This window comes from Thalassophryne amazonica, chromosome 19 (genome assembly GCF_902500255.1).
Source record: "Thalassophryne amazonica chromosome 19, fThaAma1.1, whole genome shotgun sequence".
Taxonomy (NCBI): Eukaryota; Metazoa; Chordata; class Actinopteri; order Batrachoidiformes; family Batrachoididae; genus Thalassophryne; species Thalassophryne amazonica.
Genome location: NC_047121.1, coordinates 39,524,102 through 39,545,625, shown reverse-complemented (window position 1 = coordinate 39,545,625; position 21,524 = coordinate 39,524,102). Strand labels below are relative to the sequence as shown.

The 21,524-nt window shown below is 43.8% G+C and overlaps 1 protein-coding gene across 1 annotated transcript in view; it reads left to right on the top strand.

Annotated features, from left to right (window-relative positions):
• Nucleotides 1-19,363, top strand: part of slc2a2 (solute carrier family 2 member 2) — a 49,323-nt gene extending 29,960 nt beyond the window's left edge. The window contains 5 exon segments of the mRNA XM_034195088.1: nt 13,795-13,899; nt 14,008-14,109; nt 14,247-14,450; nt 19,027-19,083; nt 19,086-19,363. Coding sequence (XP_034050979.1) covers nt 13,795-13,899; nt 14,008-14,109; nt 14,247-14,450; nt 19,027-19,083; nt 19,086-19,241 — 624 coding nt within the window. The 3' untranslated portion in view covers nt 19,242-19,363.
• The last annotated feature ends 2,161 nt before the right edge of the window (nt 19,364-21,524 follow it).

Sequence of the window (21,524 nt, the reverse complement as noted above, 5' to 3'; positions counted from 1 at the left end):
ATGTCAAATGTAGAATCACAGTGGAACTGTGCCGTTTTTGATGGGTTGGGTTTGGATCTCAGGATCTTCTGAATGGATCTCCTGGGATTTTCTATTCAACTCCATCTCCAGAGTTTACAAAAAATGATGTGACAATCAATAAAACAGTCAGAAGCATGCAGACAATGTAGATGAATAATTAAGATTTTTTTTGCATTAATAATTTCTTTGCACCTTGTTAAAGTTGTGGTTCCAAAAAATCAGGCTGTTCTGGTACCCCCCCCCCCCCCCCCCCACACACACACACAAGGCCCGACCAAAAGTTAGAACAGTCCACGTGTTCATGTAGTAGTCATGTTACACAAATAAAATAATAATAACCAAAGCATATGTGGATTTCTTTTCTTTAACTTGATGTTAGTGACCAGGGTCGTGGTCATCCAGTCATTTTTCCTTTTTCTCTCTCTCTATACAGGCACACACACTTGCAAAATTCTGATGGCCCCATTAATTAATTAATTAATTGACTGTTAAATAAATCAACAACTATTTGATCATCAATTAATACGAGTGAAGCGACACGCAGCGGCGTGAAGATCACTCATGGTACAGGGAATCCCAAACAGGAAGTGCCAAATTTTGAGTCCATAGTGAAACAGGGAATATCAAATGTCAAACACTTCCTGGATCGACACTTCCTGGATTGACAGATGAGCTCTCGTGGAATCTTGCCGGAATACAGTGGCAAGTTGACACTGAAACAGCAAGTGCCAAATTTTGAGTCCACAGTGAAACAGGAAATGTCAAATGTTGAAAACTTCCTGGCATGGGTGGAGCTAGAGTGGAGGCCAGGGTTGCGCTGGACTCCCCTGAAATCTGATTGGGCACAGATGATTGACATGTCATGGCACATGCAAGAGCTGCATTTTGAAATCGGTGACACATATTGACTGCTGGGCCCGTCCTGTACAGTAGTTGGCACTGTGTACCACAAAAAGTTCTATTCCATCTTAGTAGAAGAAGAAAAAAATGTTTGACTCATTTGAAACTGAACCCATCGTCTGAACCATAGACTCCAAATGACATCAAAGTTATGTCATGCGTAAACAACGATATTTTATGCCAGAAGTGAGGTCCAGGATGTTAAAAATGGCATTTCTCCTTTAGTAGAGAAGCTTGAATCTTCGACTGGACTGGGTTGCTTGACGCAAGGATGTTTCGCTTCAAATCGCAGAAGCTTCCTCAGCTAAAATTCTTGCTCTGGTGGTCTGACTTCTGTCTTGACTCTTGTGGAGAAGAATAATCAGAAGTCACAAAAGCTGGAGTTTTAAACCTAACCAGACCCTCATACCAAGAGGCAGACTGCTATAGGCTAGTGACTAAACAATAGCTCTAATTAGCACCTATTGTTCTCTAGTTAGCACACCTAATGACAGGGCAGCTGTCCCTCCTAATGATGGGACGGACCCTCTCCTGATGGCTCCCTTGACGACTCTGCTGATGACGTGAATGACTCATTACCATGAACAAAAGACTGAAACTGCTTTGACCTGAGTACCCCATTGTAAACAGGGGATAAAGCGTGTCTCAGACCCCCTCCCTGGTTAAGGCTGGGTTTCAAACGTTTCACAAAGAATGCCTCCTTGACCCCTCTCTCAAACCATTTCTTCTCTCTGGCTAAGATTTTAACTTCCTTGTCCTCAAACGTGTGGTTAGTGTCTTTAAGGTGGAGATGAACTGCAGACTGAGGTCCACTGAACTGAATAATAGGTGGTGCCCAGAGAAATAATAAAATAATAAGCATTAAACCCTAAATTAATTATTTTAGTGACCCGTTACATTGGTCCTCGTCCAATCTAATTCAATTTGGGAGTTTAACTGGTCATTCACTATAAATTGCTACATATGAATGGTTCCCCATGTGTGAGCCGATCGCGTTATTCCATAAATAAACTGTTACATCTAATGGTGCTCTGTGTGAGCATGATTCAGTAATAAATAAATTGTTTATTTAACAAATCTCCGCTACATTGTTATGGAGTCCCATGTGAGGCGATTCAGTGTTGACCTTCTGATTCTGTGACTGAACACAAATTAACCCCTCATGAGACATCTTAAAAACTTTTTCTGAATGAAACAAAGCCACAAATTTAAATTTCTATGAATGAATTAAGCATTTATTTATGCATTTAATGCATGCAAATTTATTAAGGCCTTTGACGAAAGTATTTGATTGTGCGACTTTCCCACATAATTACCTCGTCTGGACTCAAATATATTACTGCGACTCTCCAGATTAAACCACTGACTCCAAAGCCACAAAATAACACTGTTTAACTGCGACTGTTCCAGTTAAAAGCTATTATTTTACCTACAATTTAACTGCGTCTGACCAGTTAAAAGTTTTGTTTAACTGCGACTTTTCAGTTAAATATTCGTCAACCCTGCAAAATGAGACTAAAACATGCAGACAAGTTCTGGCTCTTGAAAAATCAAAGAACCAGGAACTTTGCAAACAACTTGTTGACTCAGACTTATGTCTGACTGAAACTCGCCAAGAGCTGGAGCTCACGAGCAAAGAAGTGCTCTCACTAAGACGAGACTAGAAAGTCCTGGCATGAAACACTTCAGAAAGCTGCATGACTTTGATCAAACCTATTTGGAAAGAGAAAAACTCCAGTTCCTCTCCACAGGTACACACAGAGGACTCTTTCCACCTCCCTTCGTGGAAACAGGCTCTTGTCCTCCAGAAAACTTTGACAGGCATCGTGAGACTCTTGAAAGCTCATCTCACGATCCCCCTCCACACACTCAGCCTCTTTCAGTTCTCACCGATCGAGAACTTGATAAGATCACATGAAACATAACTCGTTTTGAGCCAAGCCCTGATGGCTCCCTGGATACTGGTGATTACTTGAGCGACATCAAATACTCTCAGGAGATTTCCTCAAGCAACCAGTGACAACTTTATCAATCTTGTCAGAAGAACTTCTAGCCGCGAGGTTAGCAGGTTCCTTGAACGCCAACCTGAAGTGGTAAGACAAGACATTGAAAAGCTTTGTATGGCCCTGGAGAAAGAATTCTCCGACCACACAGTTCAGACAGGTCAGCAGCCGCCCTGGAAGTCAAACGGGGGAGAAAAAGAATCTCCTAATCTGTACTACAACATCTGCTGTGTGCATACTTGGTACATGCAACGAGCCAGGCATGGAGGAAGACCTCAGCTTCAAACCTTTTTGTTGAAAACCTTCATCCTGCCACCAGCTTTCACCTTAGAATTCTTGGGGACCAAGAAGCCAACATTCAATATTTGTGTGATCTTACTTTGAAAGGTTTCACAAAGCAACAGAAAAGAGAATCTAAAGCCACTGAACATCTCAGTCTTGAGTGTTAACACTCGACTGTCAGCCCTTGAGCTCAAAGGCACCCCCTGTGGTCCACCTAAGCTCAACACAGGCTCTACACAAGCTCTCCAAAACCGAAGCAGAATCTACTCAATGCACAAAGCATTCGAGGCGGACCACGTCCCAACAACTGTGGTCCCCCCAAAGGCTCACTACTTTGGATCAAAGGCTGATCCAAACTCAAAGACACAATATGGACAGTTTGCACCAGACGTCAGGAGAAACCCACATACTGGGAAAGACAAAGTGATAACCAACACCAGAGCAGGATTCACGGCAGATGAACATGAAAACTCTGCCGGCAGAAAACTCTAAGCATCCTCTACGACTGAAGGAAGAGAACCATCAACATAGGGCTGATGTGCTATCCATCACCTGTATGGTTCCACCTTCACACATAGCAGCATCATTTCCTCAGTCTCACACAACTGAGGAAGGTTACAGACTGACTCAGACACAGATCTAGAGTCCACGACTCAAAGCTCAAGACCAAACCTTGCAAAAAGGTCAACCTTACTCCTTCAGCAACGCTCTTGGAGACAAGGTCAACCTCAAGGAGAAAACATGTGCTAACCCGACGGGGTCAGCATAAATGAACCAGGCCAACTAAAGTTTTTGTGCAAACTGTCAGAAAATGACAGAACACGAAAACTACATGCCTGTAACTCTTGAGAATTCCTTCCAGCAGGAAGCCCTCATTGACACCGCTGCCAATGTCACACTTATGTCAGCCAAACTGTTTAAAAACTGCAGGCTGAGACTAACAAGAACCTTACACCTTCACCTTGCTCAGTTAAGATACAATCTTACACTGACCAAGACACAACAATGTCATCCATGGCCACATCCACCTGACGGTGGGGCCCATGAGTTTTCTCCATCCAGTCGGAATATCACAACTGGATACTTTAACACTTCTTATTGCAAAGACGTCTTTGACTGAATTGAACCTCTCATTGACTTAAGCGGTTGAAACTTTGGGCTCAGGTGCAGCAACCGCATTCCCTGAAACCGCTACACGAACTGTCAACCTGAGGTGCTACGCACCTAGACCACCTGACCAAAACACCAGTAGACCAACCTGCACGTTCCTTCCCTTAGGGCTGGATCTCCTGGTGTGTGACAGAATCTCCACTGACGTGGACCAATTTAAAATCAGCAGAGATCAAAGAGAAACTCTCTCCAAACTAACACAGAGTGTTAAAAGAAAATGCTACAATCGTGGTACACTTTGGGTATACCACAAGTGTTGACTAACTCAAACAAATTAAAATAAATCTTGTCACGTTGAAAAGCGCCGCAAACTTCTGCGACATCAGTCACACCCAAAAAGCTATTAGCACGGCGAAACTAGCAGCAAAAACTACATTGGAAATCTCTAAACGTACAGAGCATCACAGACGTTACACTCTGATGCAGTGCTTTTGTATATAAATTAACAGTGGGAAACAGCTATGCTGACTTAATAAAATTTCAAAAAACTTTGAATCGAGTTGGAATATACCAAATTAAATGCTCAAATTCCAGGGCCTCCTGGACGGTCTTCTCCACGTCCCAGGTGAGGGTGGCCACGATAGTGGACTCCGGAATGATGGGCTCCGGTGGATCCGACAGCTCAGTCTTGACCTCATCTTCATGCACCGGGACAAGGCATGCGATTCTGGTTCTTGTCCCGGGGCGGTAGGTGATTCGAAAGTCAAACGCCCGAAGAACAGTGACCAGCGGGCTTGCCTGGGGTTCAGCCGCTTGGCGGTCTGATATACTCCAGGTTCCGATGGTCAGTGAAAACCGTGAACGGCACAGACGCTCCCTCCAACAGGTGTCTCCACTCCTCAAGAGCCTCTTTCATCGCAAGGAGTTCTCGATTTCCGACGTCATAGTTCCGTTCAGCTGGGGTCAACCTGCGAGAAAAGTAGGCACAGGGTGAAGAACCTTATCGGTCTCTCCGCTCTGGGATAGCACGGCCCTATCCTGAGTCAGAGGCGTCCACTTCAACCACGAACTGGCGGCTAGGGTCGGGCTGCACCAGAACTGGTGCAGACGAGAACCAGCATTTCAACTCCTGAATGCGGCTTCGCACCGATCCGACCAGGTGAAGGGGACCTTTGGAGAGGTCAGGGCTGTCAGGGGGCTAACTACCTGACTGTAGCCCTTAATGAACCTCCTGTAGAAATTTGCGAAGCCGAGGAACTGTTGCAGCTTCCTACGGGTTGGTTGGGGCCAATCTCTCACTGCCGCAACCTTGGCGGATCAGGGGCGACGGAGTTGGAGGAGATGATGAACCCCAGGAAGGACAAAGAGGTGCGGTGAAACTCACACTTCTCACCCTTCACAAACAGCCGGTTCTCCAACAACCGCTGCAGGACCTGACGTACATGGACATGAGTCTCAGGGTCCGGGGAAAAGATGAGTATGTCATCCAGATATACGTAGACGAATCGGTGCAGGAAGTCCCGCAAGACGTCATTAACCAAAGCTTGGAACGTCGCGGGGGCGTTAGTGAGGCCGAACGGCATGACCAGGTACTCAAAATGACCTAATGGGGGTGTTAAATGCCGTCTTCCATTCGTCTCCCTTCCGGATCCGAACCAGGTGATATGCATTCCTAAGGTCCAGTTTGGTGAAAATTTGGGCTCCATGCAGGGGCGTGAACACTGAATCCAACGGGTAGGGGTAAAGGGTATCGATTACGAACCGTTATGTCGTTCAGCCCCCTGTAATCAATGCGGAGTCCGCCATCTTTCTTGCCCACAAAAAAGAAACCTGCACCCATCAGGGAGGTGGAATTCTGGATCAGCCCGGCAGCTAATGAGTCCCGGATGTAGGTCCACTGATTCGCGCTCAGGACGTGAGAGTTGTACAGCCTGCTGGACGGGTACTCAGCGCCCGGGACCAAATCAATGGCACAATCGTACGGACGGTGCGGGGGAAGGGTGTGCGCCAGATCCTTGCTGAAGACGTCAACAAGGTCGTGGTACTCAACCGGCACCACCGTCAGATTGGGAGGGACTTTAACCTCGTCATTAGCATTTACACCGAGAGGAACCGAGGATCCTAAACACTTCCGGTGGCAGGTTTCGCTCCACTGAGTCACAACCCCAGACGGCCAATCAATCCGGGGATTGTGTTTAATCATCCATGGGAAGCCCAAAATCACGCGAGAGGTAGAAGGAGTTACAAAAAACTCAATCTCCTCCCGGTGATTCCCAGACACTACCAGGGTTACAGGTAGTGTCTGTGTGTGATAAAAGGGAGAAGAGTGCCATCTAGTGCTCGCACCTTCACTGGCGAAGAAAGCGCCACCAGAGGGAGCCCTACCTCCCTTGCCCATCTGCTATCCAGCAGATTCCCTTCTGACCCCGTGTCCACCAGTGCTGGGGCTTGAAGGGTTAAATCCACGCTCAGAATTTTAACTGGGAGTCCTGTTGACAGATGTGTATGACCCACGTGAATGTTTTGACCCCCCCTCAGCCCAGTCTCTAAGGGCGGGCGTTTGTGTTTTGACCGTTTGAGGCAGTCTCTCTGCTGATGCTCACTCGAGCCGCAGACAAAACACTCCCCGCGGACCAGCCTCCTCTGTCTGAATGTGGCCCTGCTCGTGTCCCTAGCACCGTCAGCAGGGGGAGCTGTAGCCACACGGAGCGCTGTGGCTGTGGAGCGTGGGGAAGACGGCTCTCTTTCGGACCCGGGAGGAAGAGGGACGGCTTGTGCCTGACCACGCCCTTCGCCTCGCTCCCGTCGGCATTCTTCTAACCGATTGTCCAATCGTATAACCAAACCGATAACCTCAGCCAAATCCCGCCGTTCCTCCTTAGCCACCGGGTGCTCCTTCAGGACCGACGACAGTCCGTTTATGAAGGCGGCGTGGAGCGCAGTCATATTCCAGCCGGATCTCGCAGCCGTGATGCGGAAGTCGACTGCATATTTGGCTGCGCTGTGGCGCCCCTGTCTCATTGACAGCAGCACGGTAGACACGGTTTCGCCTCTGTTAGGGTGATCAAAAACAGTTCTGAGCTCCCTCACAAACCCAGTATAAGAGGCGAGGAGCCGTGAACTCTGTTCCCAAAGCGCTGTAGCCCAAGCGCGTGCCTCGCCTCGAAGCAAATTAATCACGTAAGCCACCTTGCTGGCATCAGACGTGTACATCACGGGACGTTGTGCAAAGACGAGCGAACACTGCATAAGAAAGTCCGTGCACGTCTCCACACAACCTCCGTACGGCTCTGGGGGGCTTATGTATGCTTCAGGGTATGGTGGGGGGGGGTCGTTGAATGACCAGTGGAATGTCTGTATTCGGCACTGGGTCGGCAGGAGGAGGAGCTGCAGTAGCGCCCTGAGCGCGCGCTTCCACCTGCGCGGTGAGAGCCTCCATCCTGCGAATAAGGATGATGTTTTGCTCGGTTATCAGGTCCAGTCGAGCGGTAAAGGCGGTGAGGATGTGCTGCAACTCACCAATCACGCCTCCAGCCGACGCCTGTTCACCCTGCTCTTCCATTGGCTGTCCAACAGATGGTTGACGCCCCTCGGGATCCATGACATTGGCCGAGATATCCTGTTGGGGAAAGTGTAGTGACACGGACCACAACAGGGGGCGCAAATTAACGGTCAATAGATGAGCCAAAAGGTAACAATTTAATGTTGTGAATGTGCACAACGAATATACAGACAATCTCAGAATCTGATAGCAGTCAATACACAAAGGTGACGTGTGGGCAGGCTCGAGGATAGAAGACGTCTGTCCTGAGAAGAGCCGGAACCACACGATTTCCGCCGCCACCGAACCTGGTGAATACTGGAGCCGCCAAGTCCCGAATTCCCAGGTGATCATCGTCCCCGACTGTCAGATCTGGTACTGCTGGCGAGGAGCACAAACAGTGAGATGTGGGTGTGTGCACACCCAGTAACAAAAACAGTCAGAAGGTGGAAAGTCACCTCCACCTCTAATCACACACTTGTGCAGCTCCTGTTAACCACTTATCTGGTTGGGGTGTGAAGCGAAGCCGTCGCTGATCACACCAAAACGCCAATCCCACAGATAAGGCAACATCCACAGGAAAACGGCTGCAAAGAAGTTCAGACTATAAAGTCAGTGTTAAGTTCAGATACAGCAGAGAATATTACCTTCACAGGTAGATGATATCTCGGCAGCGAGGTGGAGATGACATCCGGCTTTTATGGAGTGATGAAATGATGGGTGACAGCTGTCATGAGTTGATGTGTGACAGCTGTCACTCCCGGCTGTGTCCGTGGCGGCAGCCGCCCTCGCCTGAAGCCCGCACTTCAGGCAGGGCGCCCTCTGGTGGTGGGCGGCGGCAGTACCTCCTTTCTGGCGGCCCACACAACAACCATAAAATATAAACCAAAAAATCTCACAAAAGCCACCATTCAAAATTGTGTTACACATAAAAATTTTATATATATATATATATATATATATATATATATATATATATATATATAACTGGATTGTTAGTTTCCTGGGGTTCTAAATATTTCTTTTCATTTAACACACTGAATGCATTTAATTTACAAAATTCTATGTATGTTCTGTAAATAGTCATATGTATAGTTTTTAAATAAAATAAAAAAATGCATATGATATCATGATAACTAAATGTCTTTCACATGTTGTTGAAGTCATAACAATCACAACTACATCCTACATCAGTGCTGTTTTACTGTTGAACTGTACAGTTGATTGGTATTAATGCTTGAATAGATCCTTGTCATTTGATTGGTGGTTTGTATGTCATGTGATATTGATCATTTGCCACTGTGCTCCATTTACCGTGCAATTTTGGTTCCATTTAGCATGCAAATTTTGTTCCATATGTTTTGTGCCATTGCACACTGCAACCACCGCGTGTACACACAAAAACACAAGAGAAGAAGAGCCTTTATTGTCAATGTACATATATACGTACATACAACAAAATTTGTCCTCTGCATTTAACCCATCCTAATTGCAGTTACACACAATCCACCCGCTAGGAACAGTGGGCAGCTACAGTCCGACAGAAAAAAGCAAATCCAGTATGCCCTAAGCCGTCTGGAGGCATTTGCAATATTTGCTGGGACGTATTTAGCTAAAGTAGACCCCCTGTCTAATGAAGAACTCGACAAACTTCTTTTGCAAATTTTTGCTGGACCAAGAAAAGCAGATGGCAGTCGACTACACAAAGAGGTCAGGATTGTTTTTAAAATATCTGACTGTTTTTGCAAGTTGCAATTTAAGGACACTGATTGGATAAATGTATGTTGCTAGGTGCCTGTTTCTATCAACAATTGGATAAAAGCAAATTGCTTCCTATAATGTATTTGTATTACGAGGAGAACTCTATAGCCAGAAGCTGGATTTCTGTCATTTACAACGTCATCTTGTTTAAGATCATAAAGTTGGAGAGAACACGCATTTCCAGAGTCAAGTCTTTTTCTTTTTAAGCTAGCTAGATAACTCTAATGGTCATGTAGCTAGCAGTTAAAAAAAATGCTAACCTTTGATTTATACGGACTATTACAAGCAGAAACTCAATATTTTTAAAATTAAAGCATAAAACGTTTTTGTTTTGCTGTGTATGGAGCCAGTTCAATCGTTGAGGGCCATACATAAGACAAACAAGAGAGAAGGAGGAAGTAAACGCCTGCTATATTATGAATATACAAATTTACAAAATACAAAAAAAAAACAGTGATTTGTAGCTGTCAAATTGCCCAAAAAGCATTTTCAACACACAAATAGCAATTTACTGTGCTAATTATTTGTTTAAAAAATAAAAACAATTAAGAACAGATAAGGGGGTGCTGTGTTGTATCGCCCTCTGGTGGCCAGCCATTACTGACTATTGTTTTGTGTACTTTCTTTCCCAGATCCTTTCCTCCACGTACAGACTGCAGCTGTTTGTTGCCCTCATGATGCACCTTTCTCAACAGCTGTCTGGGATCAATGCTGTGAGTGACTGAACATTTTTATTTTCATTTTAGTAACAGTACAAACATATTTTTGTGAAGGCTCTCAGTTGTCCAGGTGGTTTCCGTAGTAGAGAAGCTTGAATCTTCAACTGGACTGGGTTGCTTGACGCGAGGATGTTTCACTTCTAATTGCAGAAGCTTCCTCACCTAAAATTCTTGCTCTGGTAGTCTGACTTCTGTCTTGACCCTAGAGCATATTGTGTACATTTTAAGCTCTTGAGTACTTTAACATTCTTCCTTTCACATGTAAAATTGAGAATATAGTAGTGTGAGAAAGTATAATGTGGGAAGGAGAGCGTTTACCTGTAAGCAAAAATATCCTGTATTTGTGATTTAAGAGTGAATTAGAGGACATGCAGGTCATGGGGCATACGCTCGAGCAGCACATTACTCTGCCCGCTGTGATACAAAATGCCCTTTGTTCTGGTTGGCAATCAGTCAGGCAGACCCATCTTAGTATTCCTAGTAGTCCTTAGTATTAAGGAAGCTGCATGCTAGATCATGGAGATCTTCTTTTCCGGTGTCAGTGGGATTTTATGATAGCTGGAGCTCCAGTTCCACACCAACCCCCAAAAAGGAGTTACAGTTGTATGTAAAAGTTTGGGCACCCCTGATGATTTCCATGATTTTCCTTTATAAATCATTGGTTGATTGGATCAGCAATTTCAGTTAAATATATCATATAGCAGACAAACAGTGATATTTGAGAAGTGAAATGAAGTTTATAGGATTGACAGAATGTGTGCAATAATTCTTTAAACAAAATTAGGCAGGTGCATAAATTTGGGTACCCCAACAGAAAAAATACGTCATTATTTAGTAGATCCTCCTTCTGCAGAAATAACAGCCTCTAAATGCCTATAGCTTCCAATGAGAGTCTGGAGTCTGATTGAAGGTATTTTGGACCATTCTTCTTTACAAAACATCTCAGGTTTGTTGGTTTCTGAGCATGGACAGCCCGCTTAAAATCACACCACAGATTTTCAATAATATTCAGGTCTGGGGACTGAGATGGCCATTCCAGAATGTTGTACTTGTTCCTCTGCATGAATGCCTTAGTAGATTTTAAGCAGTGTTTAGGGTCATTGTCTTGTTGAAAGATCCAGCCTCGGCACAACTTCAACTTTGTCACTGATTCATGAACATTGTTCTCAAGAATCTGCTGATATTGACTGGAATCCATGTGACCCTCAACTTTAACAAGATTCCCAGTACCTGCACTGGCCACAGAACCACACAGCATGATGGAACCACCTCCAGATTTTACTGTAGGTAGCAAGTGTTTTTCTTGGAATGCTGCGTTCTTTTCAGCCATGCATACCGCCCCTTGTTATGTCCAAATAGCTTCATTTTAGTTTCATCAGTCCACAGCACCTTATTCCAGAATGAAGCTGGCTTGTCCAAATGTGCTTTAGCATACCTCAAGCGACTCTGTTTGTGGCATGTACGCAGAAAAGGCTTCCTCTGCATTACAGCCTCATACAGCATCTCTTTGTGCAAAGTGCGCTGTATTGTTGAACGATGCACAGAGACACTATCTGCAGCAAGATCATGTTGTAGGTCTTTAGAGCAGGACTGTGGGTTGACTATTACTGTTCTTACCATCCTTCACTTCAGCTTATCTGAAATTTTTCTTGGCCTGCCACTTCCAGCCTTATCTAATACTGTGCTTGCAGTCTTCCGTTTCCTCACTATGTTCCTCACAGTGGAAACTGACAGCTGAAATCTCTGAAATAGCTTTTTGTATCCTTCCCCTAAACCATGATGTTGAATAATATTTATTTTCAGGTCATTTGAGAGTTGTTTAGAGGCTCCCATGTTGCCACTCATTACAACAGATGCAAAGAAGAAACATTTGCAAATGGCTACCTTAAAACCCTTTCTCATGATTGGATTCACCTGCGTAAGGAGGTCAAGGGTCACTGAGCTTACCAAACCAATTTTGTGTTTGAATAATTAGTGCTGAATGTATTCAAATCAATAAAATAACAAGGGTGCCCAAATGTATGCACCTGCCTATTTTGTTTAAATAATTATTGCACACTTTTTGTAAATACTAGAAACTTCATTTCACTTCACAAATATCAGTGTGTTCATCTGCTATATGATATATTTAACTGAAATTTCTGACCCAGACAACCAATGATTTATAAAGGAAAATCATGAAAATTATCAGGGGTGCCCAAACATTAGCATACAACTGTATTTGAAGGCAGGAGGACCACTGACAGCCCTGGGTAAAGTTTAACATTTAGCATAGGACTCATAAATGTTTTAGGCATATTTATAGTGTCTAAAATATTGGGAAAATTCATTAAAAAAATTTATACCTTATTACTCCAATCAAGGGTCACAGGGGGCTGGTGCCTATCCCAGCAGTCATAGGGCGTGAAGCGGGGCACACTCTGGACAGGACACCAGTCTATTGCAGGGCCTCATATAGACAGACAAATACATTCACACATGCACATGCACTTACGGCTATTTTAGAGTCACTAATTCACCCCAGCAAACATGTCAATATGGGTTCCACATGGGAGGCCCAAATGGAGGGAGATAATGTCGGTTTGTCCGGGGGCTCCACCCGTGGCCCATCTGGTTGGAGGTGGGCTTGGGCTCGTCCAGTTGGCTACCCACATTGGGGTCAACAGGGCTACCCCAAGACCACCTTCAACCAGCTGGGCCCCAGGTGGAGCCCTCGGACAAAACTGTATTGGCCCCATTTGGGGTGCCCATGTGGAACCCACATGGGGCGAATGTGGATGTGTTTGCTAGTACCTAACCTGCATGTCTATGGAAGTGGGAGGAAGCTGGCACACCCAGAGAGAACCCACGCAAAGATGGGGAGAATATGCAAACTCCACACAGAAAAGTTCAGGTGGGAAGTGAATCCACATCCTTCTTGCTGTGAGGCAACACTGCTCACAACTAAGTCACCATTCTACCCTGTCAGGAATTAAAAAAAGTAATCTGTGTATCTTGTATGTATAAATAGATATAAACACTGTAATTAAAATATACACCCACTGTTCACCTTTAAAATATTATTTTGGGATAGTCTCTTGAATTCAAAAGAAAATCAAATTGTTATCAATGATCTTGTACAAAAATGCTGTTTGTGAATTGCTTTATTGTGCTACTATGTTTTCATATACCAGGAACTACACCTACAAAGAAAAAAAAAACATTATGTTTTGAATGTTGGATTTTCATTTGAAAATAATGTTTCTAACTTGATAACTGACAAGTTTTCTTTTCAAGAAAAGTGTTTTTTCAATTAAAAAAAAAATCACAAATTTAATTTTATGTTCGTACATATTAATAGCACATTTTATTTTTGACTTTGAAGCAACACAGTTACATTTCACTTGATTGACGGAATCACATTGTGTGTGGTTACTTCTCAATAAGATAAAACCAAAAATCTCTTTTTGTCCTCAAGATCTTTTATTACTCTACGTCGATCTTCACTTGGGCTGGAGTTTCCCAGCCAGTCTATGCCACCATTGGAGTTGGAGCCATTAACACTATTGCTACTCTGGTGTCGGTGCGTAGCTGCACATGCACAGTGTTGTATGGTTACAAAGATATACAAATGCTTTTTCATTTTTTTTAAACTCTTTGCGAACAAACACACTAATTGTGCATGTTCCAGGTTGCTCTAGTGGACAAAGCTGGCAGACGTACTCTGACCCTTGCAGGTCTGGCAGGGATGTGCTGTTGTGCCATTGCTATGACACTGGGTCTAAACTTACAGGTTTGTCCAATTAGGTGTCAGACATGTGCACTGAAAAGCCACAATAGACACATACGTATCTGCTTGTAAGCACACAAAAACATAGTTTTTTTTGCAACTCAAAGACAAAATTATTAACCTTGACTTATTTCTTGCAGAGTGACTACTCATGGATGAGCTACGTCAGCATGTTGTCGATCTTCCTCTTTGTGTCTTTCTTTGAGATCGGTCCAGGTCCTATCCCGTGGTTCATAGTGGCTGAACTGTTCAGCCAGAGGCCTAGGCCGGCGGCTATTGCTCTCGCTGGTTGCTGCAACTGGACCAGCAACTTCCTCGTTGGCATGACCTTTCAATACATACAGGTAATAACAAAGAACAAATATATGCTAAACTCCTAACAAACTAACGAGGAAGCTAAAACCAAATGGTTGTAGCTAGTTTGGTTCAATCTGTTGCTAGATTGTCTGTTGGTGGTGGGGAGTGAGATTTACTCACACATATGAATGTGCACTGTTACAAACAGAAGAGGGTGCAGCTAACCTCAATGTTAGCTTCAATAATCACACATCGCTAGATGAAAAATGAACTGTTACTACCATGAACCGATAAACCGGAAAAACATTTAGCTGAAGCTACTGCTAACCACTAACTACTAACTTTTCTTACAATAAATGGGTACCTTGGGTGGGGAAGTAACCTGTGTCAGACTGGTGACCCGTCCAGGGCGCTATGGAATCCGGAGATAAGCACCGGCACCAACGGTCTTCAGGGCCTCTATAGGACTTACCCAATTGGTCTGCTATGAAACTAACGTGACTTTTTTACGATTTTCGTGGACAGGATTCCAAGGTGCAGTCATGTGTCCAGTTTGGTGACCTCAGAATTACATCTCTGCTTTTTGCAGATGATGTGGTTCTGTTGGCTTTATTAGGCATTGAGTTCTGATGTGCACTGGGCAGTTTTGAGGGCAAGTGTGAAGCAACTGGGATGAAGCTCAGCAAGAGGTGACCATGGTCCTCCGTTGGAAAGGGGTGGATTTTCCTCTTTGGGTCGGGGCACAGTTATTACCCCAAGTGGAGGAGTTCAGACGTCTTGGGGTCTTGTTCATGCGTGGAGATAAGATGGAACATGAGATTGATTGGTGGATCAGGGCTGCATTTGAGGCATGTCTGACTAGGAGAAGGCTCCAGTGAAGAACCAGGACAAGACAGAGGATTACATCTCCCATCTGGTGTAGGAATGCCTGGGGACACCCCAGAAGGGGTTGGAGTGGCTTTCAGAGGATAGGGAAATGTGGGTTGAGCTGCTTAATCTGCTGCTACTGTTTCCCAGACCCAGATAAACATTACTAAATGAATGACTGAATGAATAAATGGTTCACTCATGGTTTCAAAATGAGCTAAAATGCTAATGTGTTAACAAAAAGGTTAGCCTCGCTAATTAGCAGTTAGTTTACTAGCTAAACTTTGTCCACCACTGGTTACCTCTGTCAAGAATGTAATGGAAATCATCTGTGTTTATTTATTTGTCTGTCATTCTGTCTGTTAGGCAGATTACATCAAACTCTTCTGCATGGATTTTGATGAAATTTTCACTACTGATAGATATTAGATGCATGGAAGGGTGATCCGATCTGGATTCTGGATCAAATTGCACTTTATTAAGCTTTGAAGGATTACTGTTAAAACTACTGCATGGATTTTGACCAAATTTTCAATACAGATACATACAGTGGTGGGCACAGATAACTAAAAAAATTAACTTCGATAACAGATAATCAGATAACTGAAAAGTTATCTTTGATAAAGATAAAACAATAAACCATGCCAAAAATGTAGAGAAGCTTGAATGTTCGACTGGACTGGGTTGCTTGACGTGAGGACGTTCGCTTCAAATCACAGAAGCTTCCTCAGCTAAAATTCTTGCTCTGGTAGTGTTGACTTCTGTCTTTGACTCTTGTAGAGAAGAATAAACCAGAAGCCAACAAAAGCTGGTAGTTTTTAACCTAACCAGACCCCACTACCGAGAGGCTGATTGCTATAGGCTAGTGACTAAACAATAGCTCTAATTAGCACCTATTGTGCTCTAGTTAGCACTCCTCCTAATGACAGGACGGAAGCCTCCCCTGATGGCTCCCTTGACGACTCTTGACGACGATGTCTTGGAGAATAAAGCAATGCTGACTTATGGTCGTCAAGGGAGCCATCAGGGGAGGCTTCCGTCCTGTCATTGTCCTGTTTGCAATTACAGAGGTCAAACGTTCCTGTAGATTTTCACCAGGTTTGCACACACTGCAGCAGGGATTTTGGTCCACTCCTCCACACAGATCTTCTCTAGATCTTTCAGGTTTGGAGTTTCAGCTCCCTCCAAAGATTTTCCTATTGAGTTCAGGTCTGGAGACTGGCCAGGCCACTCCAGGACCTTAAAATGCTTCTTACGAGCCCCTCCTTAGTTGCCCTGGCTGTGTTTGGGGTCATTGTTATGCTGGAAGACCCAGCCATGACCCATCTTCAATGCTCTTACTGAGGGAAGGAGGCTGTTGCCAAAATCTCGCAATGCATGACCCCGTCCATCCTCCCTTCAATAAGGTGCAGTCGTCCCTGTCCCATTTGCAGAAGAGCACCCCCAGAGTATGATGTTTCCACCCCCATGCGTCACGGTTGGGATGATTTTTCTTGGGGTTGTTCTCATCCTCTAAACATGGTAAGTGGAGTTGATTCCAAAAGGCTCTATTCTGGTCTCATCTGACCACATGACCTTCACCATGCCTCCTCTGGATTATCCAGATGGTCAATGGTGAACTCAAACGGGCCGGCCATGTGCTGGCTTGAGCAGTGGACCTTGCTGCCCTGCAGGATTTTAAACCATGACAGCATCATGTGTTGCTAATGGAACTCTTTGTGACTGTGGTCCCAGCTCTCTTCAGGTCATTGACCAGGTCCTCCTGTGTAGTTCTGAGCTTTCTCAGAATCATCCTTACACCACAAAGCGAAATCTTGCAGGAATCCCAGACCGAGGGAGACTGATAGTCATCTTGTGTTTCTTCCACTTTCTAATAAATAATCATAACAGTTGTTGTCTTCTACCAAGCTGCTTGCCTGTGGTCTGTAGTCCATCCCAGCCTTGTGCTAGGTCTACAGTTTGTCCCTGGTGTCCTTAGACAGCTCTTGGTCTTGGCTATGGTGGGACAGGTTGGAGTGTGATTGATTGAGTATGTGAACAGGTGGTCTTTCATACACGTAACAAGTTCAAACAGGTGCAATTAATACAGGTAAAGAGCGCAGGTCTGTGTGAGCCAGAATTATTAAAAAATCACACACTGTGAGTTACCGGATTTTTTTTTTAAGATTATGTCTCTCACAGTGGACAGCCCCTAAGATGAAAATTTCAGAGCCCGCCATGATTTCTAAGTGGGAGAACTTGTAAAACTGCAGGGTGTTCAAATACTTATTTTCCTCACTGTATGCCTCTGGATGACTTGGGTGATATTGCCGCATATTAGTATGGGGTTTAAAAAAATTAGGTTTTTTGTGACCAGTTTTCTTTTGCCTGCAGAGGATAGAGCAGTTTCTTCTAGAAGCAGCTCTCCTCTGTTTGCAGAGGATAGAACTACACATCTGCTACAGAACATTTAACAGGTAGGTGCCTCACTGATTTTACATTTTAGAAGTGTTTGTAGCTGTTCAGCTTTGTTTACCACGTTAATGGTCTAAAAATTATCAGGCAAAATTTATCTGAAGATAATTAGTTCGTTAATGGTTTTCAAAGTTATCTGAAAAGATAATCCGATAATGAAAACATTATCCTCGATAATTATCGGTTATCGGATTATCGGAACTGTGCCCATCACATATTAGGCCATGGAAGACTCCATTAAATTTTGGAGATGATCCGGATCTGGATTCTGAATCAAGTTTCCCTTTATATAGCCTTTGAAGGATTATGTCAAAACTACTTCACAGATTCTCACAAAATTTTTAGCACAGATACATATAAGGCCATGGACGACTCCATTAAATTTTGGAGGTGATTTGCAGTGGTGGGTTATTAAATTCCACGCATCTTAAATGTAGCAGACACGGATTATCTGGAATTTTGTTTTGGCACGTTTTCAAGGTCCTCTACTGCCATCTACTGCCAGTAGTGTTCATTCACCCTATTGACGTATCCCATAATCCCTTGTGTGCCAGAGAGTCGCTGCAATCAACAACATATAGAGAATCAACACGATGACAGTTGTAAATTAATATTATACTACAAAAATGTATTTTTTATGCCTTTCGTCACATTAATAAGAGACTGCATGCATGATACCCTGAAAACTTGCTAAAACAATTATAGTAATCTGTGCCTGTGTACGTTTAATCTGCGTGGAATTTAATAAATGCAAACCAAATTTCAGACTATTTAGATATATTAGTCCTCGAACAAAGAGGACAAACAGTGTTGTAAAGAACAATAATCAAGACGTTAAAGAGCAAACTTCACTTCCCCCAGAATGACATGAACAGGAAGCGAGTGTAGCTCACAGCAGCTCCTATTGAAATAACGGAGAGACAGCCTGTGATTCTCAGCATGTTTACGTAAAACGAACACAATAACAATGTCTATAAACCCGAGAATATATTCACGAGAGTTTTAGGCACAATATAAAATAGTTTTATGTTGAGATGTTAATGGTGTTGTCTGTGTACAGCGGACGGTTAAAGTGCAGCCCGATCAGAGCGTCTCAATGCAGTTCTCAATGTTACTGAGATCTCGCAGCGCGGTGACCTCTCCGAGGTTTTGAAACGTCAATAGGGCGAATAGCCAACATTTATGTGTCAAGACAATATTGAGTGCACGTTTTACAATATAATAAAACGTGGGCACAACATCATAAAACGTGCACACATTCTTCAGTCCTGTTTTTTTTTTTTTTTTTTTTTTACATTCCAGGCTTGGTTGGGCTCTTACGTGTTTGTCCTGTTTGCTGTGCTGCTCCTCAATCTTCACCATATTTGTGTACCTTCCGTGTCCCTGAGACCAAGGGCAAAACCTTTGAGGAGATCACTGCCATCTTCAAGACGAAACGGAAAACGTTGTCCCCCACCCCCAATGAAACTGCATTTGACACTGAACTGCAGCAGCTGAAAACAGCCACAGATGCTTGAGAGAACAGCGGCGTGCGTTTGTGTATCTGCACACAAAGACATCCTGGTCTGTGTTATTTACAGCTTCTGTCCTTTAATATTTCAATTAAAATAAGGCTTTTGTTCATAAAAGCAGCCGTCAGTCATAAGCCATTGTAGATTTAAAGGCAAAAATCACAAATAACTGTTTGTTACTCAGCTGACTATATATACTTATACATTTATTACTGACATCAGCGGCGTTGTTTATCGGCACTATGAACTTTCCTACGTGGCAGAAATGATTACACCTTTGTTATGTGGAGATTTGTTTACATGCCAGATATTATCTGTGCTCAAAGAAAAACAACATTATTTCAGTATTATGTCCCTTACAGTTATGTACTTATGCAACTGTCCTAATTTATGTTATCGCAGCTGAAAGTGCGCCAGACACGCCCAATGTTCACGCGATGTCAACAATGTAGAAATCACAGTGGAACTGTGCCGTTTTGATGGGTTGGGTTTGGATCTCAGGATCTTCTGAATGGAATCTCCTGCGGATATTTCTATTCAACTCATCTCCAAGCAGAATTTACACAAAAAATGAATTGTGTACAATCAATAAAAGCAGTCAGAGCATGCAGCAATTGTAGATGAATAATTCAAGATTTTTTGCATTAATAATTTCTTTGACCTTGCTTAAAGTGTGGTTCCAAAAATCAGGGCCTGTTCTGGTACCCCCCCCCCCCCCCCCCACACACACACACACCCCCCCCTCACACACAAGCAGCTCCCTAGACCAAAGTAGAACAGTCCACTGTGTTTCATGCTAGTAGGTCGATGCTTACACAAATAAAATAATAATAAACCAAAGCATATGTGGATTTCTTCTGTACTTGATGTTAGTGACCAGGGTCGTGGTCATCCAGTCATTTTTCTCTTTTTCTCCTCTCTCTTTATACAGGCACACACACTTGCAAAATTCTGATGGCCCCATTAATTAATTAATTGACTGTTAAATAAATCAACAACTATTTGATCATCAATTAATACGAGTGAAGCGACACGCAGCGGCGTGAAGATCACTCATGGTACAGGGAATCCCAAACAGGAAGTGCCAAATTTTGAGTCCATAGTGAAACAGGGAATATCAAATGTCAAACACTTCCTGGATCGACACTTCCTGGATTGACAGATGAGCTCTCGTGGAATCTTGCCGGAATACAGTGGCAAGTTGACACTGAAACAGCAAGTGCCAAATTTTGAGTCCACAGTGAAACAGGAAATGTCAAATGTGAAAACTTCCTGGCATGGGTGGAGCTAGAGTGGAGGCCAGGGGTTGCGCTGGACTCCCCTGAAATCTGATTGGGCACAGATTGATTGACATGTCATGGCACATGCAAGAGCTGCATTTTGAAATCGGTGACACATATTGACTGCTGGGCCCGTCCTGTACAGTAGTTGGCACTGTGTACCCACAAAAAGTTCTATTCCATCTTAGTAGAAGAAGAAAAAATGTTTGACTCATTTGAAACTGAACCCATCGTCTGAACCATAGACTCCAAATGACATCAAAGTTATGTCATGCGTAAACAACGATATTTTATGCCAGAAGTGAGGTCCAGGATGTTAAAAATGGCATTTCTCCTTTAGTAGAGAAGCTTGAATCTTCGACTGGACTGGGTTGCTTGACGCAAGGATGTTTCGCTTCAAATCGCAGAAGCTTCCTCAGCTAAAATTCTTGCTCTGGTGGTCTGACTTCTGTCTTGACTCTTGCGGAGAAGAATAATCAGAAGTCACAAAAGCTGGAGTTTTAAACCTAACCAGACCCCTCATACCGACAGGCAGACTGCTATAGGCTAGTGACTAAACAATAGCTCTAATTAGCACCTATTGTGCTCTAGTTAGCACCCTCCTAATGACAGGGCAGCTGTCCCTCCTAATGATGGGACGGACCCTCTCCTGATGGCTCCCTTGACGACTCTGCTGATGACGTGAATGACTCATTACCATGAACAAAAGACTGAAACTGCTTTGACTTGAGTACCCCATTGTAAACAGGGGATAAAGCGTGTCTCAGACCCCCTCCCTGGTTAAGGCTGGGTTTCAAACGTTTCACAAAGAATGCCTCCTTGACCCCTCTCTCAAACCATTTCTTCTCTCTGGCTAAGATTTTAACTCCTGTCCTCAACGTGTGGTTAGTGTCTTTAAGGTGGAGATGAACTGCAGACTGAGGTCCACTGAACTGAATAATAGGTGGTGCCCAGAGAAATAATAAAATAATAAGCATTAAACCCTAAATTAATTATTTTAGTGACCCGT